At 42.1% G+C, this 7,373-nt stretch overlaps 1 protein-coding gene across 2 annotated transcripts; it reads right to left on the bottom strand.

Annotated features, from left to right (window-relative positions):
• Positions 1–745: 745 nt before the first annotated feature.
• cnot9 (CCR4-NOT transcription complex subunit 9) lies at positions 746–7,054 on the bottom strand. 2 transcript variants are annotated; one of them, XM_035408438.1, is made up of 8 exons: positions 6,881–7,054; positions 5,710–5,889; positions 3,939–4,054; positions 3,711–3,820; positions 3,037–3,146; positions 2,813–2,911; positions 1,982–2,073; positions 746–1,510 (listed from the first exon to the last, which is right to left on the bottom strand). In XM_035408438.1, the coding sequence occupies exons 1-8, from the start codon at positions 6,896–6,898 to the stop codon at positions 1,342–1,344; spliced, it is 894 nt and encodes a 297-aa protein (XP_035264329.1). In that variant the 5' UTR covers positions 6,899–7,054; the 3' UTR covers positions 746–1,341. The 2 variants fall into 2 exon arrangements, with proteins under 2 accessions (XP_035264329.1, XP_035264328.1); XM_035408437.1 differs by having other exon boundaries at positions 6,733–7,042.
• Positions 7,055–7,373: the final 319 nt, after the last annotated feature.

Raw genomic sequence — 7,373 nt, 5'->3', positions numbered from 1 at the left:
TGTTTACAATGCGACATGCTAAGCTTCCTGTGTGAGTACAAGCCCATTAGAGCCAGCTGAGCTGGTGTACTCAGAGGAAACACTGCTGATCTCAGTTCAGTGCCTGACCAACTGCAGCAGGACTGACTGAATGACTGCCTTTCATGACCTCCATGAATAATATTATCAGTTGAATTCCTTAGTAAAACTGCCAATAAATGTACTTTTACCAGAGGATTCCTGTGTTCCTCCATTATCCTCCAGAGGACAAGGAGGTGTTGAATCTGTGCAGTACTGATGGAACAGACATATTGTTGCGAGCAGTGACTGGAAATTTGGTGAACTACCTGTGAAAAATGTTTTATTAATCACTTATATTGTATACCAACCCAGAAAATAAATGACTTCTCAATGAGCCTTCAAGTGTACACCTTCATTTGCTCACGCAATGTGTCCTTAAACAATGTGTCCGCAATGTTTCAATGTACTGAAGGATGTGGACAGAACAGATAAGGTCTGCTACCTGACCTCAGTCTAATAACACCAAGCACAGCCTCAGAATATAGAATATATAAATTGCACTTGGACAAATCTGGGAAGCTACCTACCAATGGAACCAAATAAAAAAAACAACGGGATACAGTACAGTGCTCAAACTTGGCTGTGACAGTTAAGAAAGTTGTAAATTTCTATAAATTGGCAGTCTTGGAATTTGTTTGCATAATGTCCATGGAGGTTCATAGAACATGAGGCAATAACACAAAGGTTCTATTCAATATTTTGAAACCTTTATCTCAAGATTTAATGTGAAGCAAATCACAATGTAAATTCAATTGTGAATACATTCAAAAATACATCTCAAATTGGATTTTAAAAAATCCAAACAGGAAAAAAATATATTTTCTTGAATATGAACTTAAGACTTCACAGAGCAAGCAAAGGATATTTAATACAAGTCGGACAAATATACGTGGCTTCCGTGCCATAATATTCCTGTCAAGTTATTTACCAAGATGTGCTTTACAGCACAGTGCATTTACAGTAGACTTAGAAATGCATAAAAAATACTGAGGAATCTAAATCACGTTCAGACAAAGGCCAAGACTGAACATGGCATCCCGAGGCATTATCTCCTTTACCAGAAAGGCATTAGCACACACATTAGAACTGAATACCCTTCCCCAGGGAAGCCCTGGACCTCAGCTTCGCCAGCTGGTTTCTGAACCAATAGAACAGTCTAGTCATTTTTGCTTTGAGTCTTTGCAAAGACTCGACAGACAATGTGCTGGTTGTCCAGTGGGCCCAGCTCTGCCCGCCCGTTCCCGTGTCCGTGCTCAGCACTGGGCAGCTCAGGGCTCCTGGTTACTGCGGGGCTAGGGGGATGCCCCGGGCATCTGTGATCTGCCCCTCCTGCAGGTTCTTCACCAGCTGTGCCAGCCAGCGCTTGGTGGTGGTGTCGTCCTTCAGCACCTGGGCAAAGGTGCTGTCCTTCAGCTGGTCTGGCAGGCACTGGCGGAGGGCCTCCCGCGCTCTGGGAAGGGAAAGACCCAAAGGTCAAAGGTCAATACGCTCACCTTGTGGTGACCAAGAAAGCATATATCCACGTCCAAGCAGGACAACATATATCCACGTCCAAGCAGGACAACACATTCCATATACTTAAGGAGCAAAAAAGCATCTAATACTGCATACCAAGCACCCTTACCCAAGGTGGAACATCCAGTTTCAGGAAGTAAAAGTCCTCCCCAGTATTTTGTTCCAATCACCTGGATTTGCTAATTAGCACAATTGTTCAGCACGGAGGTAGAACGAAATCAGCTGAAGGACACCACCAGTTCATGGGTGGAAGGAAAAAAAGGCAGGACTTTTACTTTCTGACCCTAGGACTTTCCACCTCTGCCAACTACAAGGCTCCTCACTGAGGACTCAAAAGGGAGATGACAGAGAAGAAGGCAGGCTCCGTCTGGAAAAGTCCGGCATCCCCTCGGTGTGTTTCCAATACCTGGGATTGTCAGAGAGGCGGAGATAACAGCGCACCACGTGCTTCAGCAGTCGAGCCGATGGCTCTTTGGAGAGCTGCAGCACCATCTTCCCCTGAAAAACAGAGCACAATCATAATGAAACCAGTGCAGCCAACAACAATGCCAGATACAAATCTGGCAGTATCACCAAACAGTTTAAATGCTAGAGGACCAGACCAATACCAAAACAACTACAAGTAATTACTATTGTTGCTATTAATCTTTAGAAAATTAGAATGTGAGCAAAATCAGTTGTAGCTTTGAAAGCTCCACGGCACTTAGCAGGTCATCTTCCGGTTTGTTACTGTATGGACTGTTACAGTGATGTAATGTCTATTCGTTGTGTGCAGAGAAATTGAGCCAGCACTTGCAGAGCAGTTCCGCTAAAATGTGACATGACAATTCCCCAGACTCTCTCAACTCTTGGATTTTAAACCGTGAGAATGGACTCAGAGGAGAAGCTCTTCTGCTGTTTTGGAAAGTCCTTGCCCATGACCATTTCGGTACTAGCTGACCTTCAGCATAGTTAATATAGTCAGATATTTAAAACCTTTCTATTTAAATTGCCCTGGCTTGTAGTCAACGGATTTAACAGGGTGTGTGCATGCCAATTACAGGCAACATTGTCCTTTCCCAAGTAATACATTAAATATGACACAAATAATTGGTAAATAAATAAATATAATTTTATCTGAGTCTCATTCTATTTTCCCATTCCCCATGATGTTATTGGATCAAGACCTTCAATCCTACAACAGATCATCTCATCAATAATATATTTCTTTACAGTAGATCTGACAGTTTCAACTTACAAGTATCATAGCTACGTGGGAGAAGCGTTCGTATGTCTGACAAATATACGCCAGCCCCGTGTCGTCCAGGAGTATTTTCTGTAATATGAAAGTAGCAACCTGTCGGGAGAGAAAAAACAGTATTTTTATTGCTGCCAAACAACCACAGCCCAGAATCTCCCATGACCCTATGGGTACATACAAAATGGAGAGGCTCCTCTGTGGAAGAGTAGCAGAGTGCCTACCGTTTTGGAAAGCTCGCTGCCGGACTCCATGATGCGCAGGCACAGGGGAATGATCTCTGTGGTCAGTAAGAAGTTGATCACTTCCTGTTCATCTGTTTTTACCAGAGCTCCTACAGTTAGGGGAAAAAAATCAAGCTTTAAAACAAGACGCAGCATGAAATCCTGTACTTCAGCAGACAGGAAGTAGGCCATTAAAGGCAGTCAGTGGTGTTCTGGCAGGTACCCAGTACAGAACACAAATTAAGAACTGTGAAATAAGAACAGTATTATTGGAGCATTGATAGAACAGAGGAACTGAAGTTGTATTTAGGGTACCTAATGCTTACAAGCACAGATCCATTATGCACTTGGCTGAGAGTATGTATAATAGAAAGGCACTGATAAGAGTTGTAGGGGAATTGTGAATTGGCAATCAAGAAATATGGAACTAAATTATTTATCAGGAAACTCCAGTCCCTGGTGATTTGAGTTTCAGGCTTGAAAATCAATAGAGATCTGTGGAACAGTGAGTACAACTGAGAAGAAATTCACTGAAGTCCATGTAATAATGCTCACACACAAGTAGCCAGTGCCACACCGATATCCAAGTCACCAGTCACCTGGTTTCACAGACTACTTGCATCCCAGAAACTCACACAGGAATAGAACCACAAAATCTGCTGTAATTTCAGTACCTATGACTCCGAGGCTGGTGAGACGCAGGTACTCGAAAGGACGCGTTTTGCTGACCGTATGGAGGAAGGGGTAGAGGAACAGCGGAATGTGGGCAGCCAGAAACGCAGACCTGAAACGCACAACCGCCAAACCGGAAATGCATCACAAATAACTCTCACTCCAAGCCAGAGTGCAGAAAAGACAAAAAAAAACCCTTAAAAAAAACACCAGACATAATAAATGCGCACCTTGTTTCCGGATGGGACGCGACACACTGCAGAAGCGCGAGGGCGTTGCACACTCGGTTGGACTGGTGCGCTGTGAGGGTGGGCGGATTGATGGAGGGATATATGTTGACAATTTCCTGGGTGGGGGAGAAAAGGGCAAACCACCATTACATTTGCACCTGCATCGCAATCATAAAAATAGATTTGAACAATTAAAAGTAAAAAGTTTGCACAAACAAACAGCCCAGAGTTCTGGTGGTTGCAGAACGGTGACGGGCACACTCCTGGCACGACATTGGTGCACTCGCCCTCACAAGCTTAAAAGTCAACTGAAACTTAATAGTGCTGCATGTTTAATCACTTAAAGTTAATGGCCATGAAATCAGACGCCGGTGTCTAAAAATAGCATTCTTAAATCATTGCTTTTATCTGTCACTGATTCAAGGTGCAGCCCTATAACTCGCATACTGTTTTAAACCGTAGATTCTTGGCACTTTGATGCAAAAAAAACCCGTCCCAATCAGTAAAACCACTAGAGATAAAGGAAGTAACAAGACAGTTTCCTCCTCCAAACAAGGGCTGAAATTGACACCCCCAGGTCGATGGTTATGATATTTTATAATCCAATAACTGTCCACAACAAATCAAACAACTGCTAATGCTACACTGATGGTACTGACATCGCCAAAATCACACTCTGAGCCATAAGCAATCAATCCGCTCCTTGTACATAGGCTAAGAAAAGTCATTATGTCATTATGCATCATTTCCATTGAGCTGAAAGTGTTTTCAGGAGCACTTGAAAACAAGAATTTCTACATACTGTACGCACGCAAAACACAAAAAGTGCTGTTTTCTGAAAAAGCAACTTCTTACCATACAAAAAGTGAAAACATTAACTCAATTAGACATTCCAATGGCAAGTAAATGACCTAAAAGCAAGATACTACCTGAAAAAAAAGACAAACACAATATTCCACTTTGGAAGTTTTGTGCCATTTGGAGAGGTTTTGGGGACATTTGGGCCCACCTTTGGGAAAAGGCATGTAATATTTTACTGCTTTGTTCAATCCACCCAAAACTTTTATCCTGGTGTTGTATACATCCTGGGGTACAATTGGAAAAAGAATCTGGTTTAATTCAGTATCAGAGCACATGTAATCACTACAGAATTAAGAAAATACAAAACGATTTTCAGATTTTTTGTTGTCTTTCAGAATATATGTATCCTGCATGTTTACGAAGTAAGAATCCCATAGGATCAGGGGATTTTGTCATTTTGGTACAAATGTGCTCTTTATATAAAGCTTTAAACGATGCCTGTACTGCATATAATCTTGAAGTTAATGGGGTTTATTTATGACAGGGGGGAATCTTACAAAAAGCCCTGGGCTTTAAGTGAGGTTTAATGAGCTAAAGTATTTCTTTCCTGGGTTTAAAAGATGGCCTGAAGAGGAGGACACTGATGTTATTCATGTGTAATGGCCATCAGTAATCATATCTGAACAAAACAGAGCACTCATGGGTTGTTGATTCATTTTCCACTTCCGTAAGCTAAGCATAAGTTTACTGACTTTCTCTTGGAAGAGTAGTGTTGTGTGCCACCAGCAAAATTCCAGATGCAGCAAGACTCTGTCACTTTGTATACAGGGCGTTCTGGCAATGCGGGGGCACAACACCCTACCAAACCACTGGCCATTGGCCGTTCCGTTTTTCGTTCACTCCATACAGGCGAATATGCGCGGCGGTTCCGCTAAGACATACTGCGTCCTCTACAAACTAGCATTCTTACCTGCAGCAGCGCCGCGATTGTGCCACAGGAGTGCCAGAGCATGGGAGCCAGGTCCGGAACAGACTCACGCTTCTTACTGAGCTCCAGTAGGGCATTCTCCCGGGTCTCTGGGCTGGACAGCTCATTGATCCACTGATATATCTTTTCCCTATCCACCTGCGCCAGCGCTGTGCTTACAGCCTAAAGGACACAAAACACAGTGTAAAAAAAAAATAAGTGAACGGGGGTGACAGGAGAATGGCGGTTGGAACACTGTTGAACCTGTGTCATTCGAACTGACTGAGTAAAGCATACAAATAGACAACATATTATTGCCCCCCAAATTTACCCTAAATGACTAGTAACTTTTGAGCGCCCCCAAAGCAAATTAATAGCACTACACCGCCTTAGATAATACCAATAATAGTTTGAGTACTACAAGACAATTTAAACTGGATAGACTAAATGCCAAAACTGGAATTACTGTAAATTGCTGCATTTAAAAGTACATCATAAGAAATGATGCCGACCTGATATTTGAAGGGATACCAAAACTGGTGAACTTTCATGCAAATTAACCAGCTGGCTGACTGACATACGACTGCCGTATTGATAATGTGTCGTTTCAAAACAGATTTTACAGCATTTTTTTTCTTCCTAAGGGTCACATGAACACGCTTATCAAAGTACTTCAGTCTTGGTCAGCAAGCCATGTCGCCAAATTCACTTCCAAAACTTTCTTCAGTTAGGTAACTTACTTCAAGATAACTAACTTGCTAGTAATGTTACTGTCTTGTGAATCCCTTAATTTCAAAACTACAGAGAAAGCAGTGCACGTACAACACACATCAGTACATATTTTGTGCGCTTATCTACCTAATAACATTCAACGCTCACAATAAGAATTGACTTTACCTGCAGTTAGCAAACTAGCTTGTTCTGGCTAACCATACAAATGCATGCACACAACGTTAGGTTATTAGCTGTTGATATAACTGAGGGCTCTGAGCTAACAACAGTTAGCCAGCTACCCGTGTCGCTCACCTTAGCGTTACTTAGACCCGTTAGCTGGGCTAGCAGTGTATTAGCTAACATTATCTTAGCCGCAGTCTACCCCTCTTGGTAATTCTGAAGGATTCGTTTGTTTTGAGGCCTAAAACACCGTAACAAAACCATAACTATTCATTCTTACTGCTCCTGTAGCCAGCATTCTCTGAAGAGCCTGGAATTGATCTCCCGGGGACTGCGGAGTACCTATTTTAAACCAGTCTTAATCTAAATATTAATAATAAAAAATAATCTCTGCTACTGAAAAACACCACCACCGGATCAGCAAGCGCCTGAACTATGACCTTTGAACCATCACCCTGCGCGCACACGAAGTGCCCATAATGGTCCTGCATGCATGTCTATGACCCATATGCACGTAATCATAATTTTATGTATTTATTGTGTTTATATATTAACATCAGTTACATAGAAGCTTATTCTCAGAATAAAGGGTTTGAAAGGGCTCTTGAAAGCATCCAGTTTCATTCACTCAAATATTTCTGATTAACACAATATTGGCCATAATATTCTGTCATTTATGTTTTGGTTTGATTAACTGTATGCTGTAGTTATATTACCGCAGCACATGTAAATTTAAGTAACGGAATGAACAAACCACAGAGCACGAGCAAAAC

This window comes from Anguilla anguilla, chromosome 3, assembly GCF_013347855.1.
Source record: "Anguilla anguilla isolate fAngAng1 chromosome 3, fAngAng1.pri, whole genome shotgun sequence".
Classification (NCBI taxonomy): domain Eukaryota; kingdom Metazoa; phylum Chordata; class Actinopteri; order Anguilliformes; family Anguillidae; genus Anguilla; species Anguilla anguilla.
The sequence above is the reverse complement of the archived record's forward strand: the minus strand, read 5'-3'. Positions and strand labels throughout refer to the sequence as shown.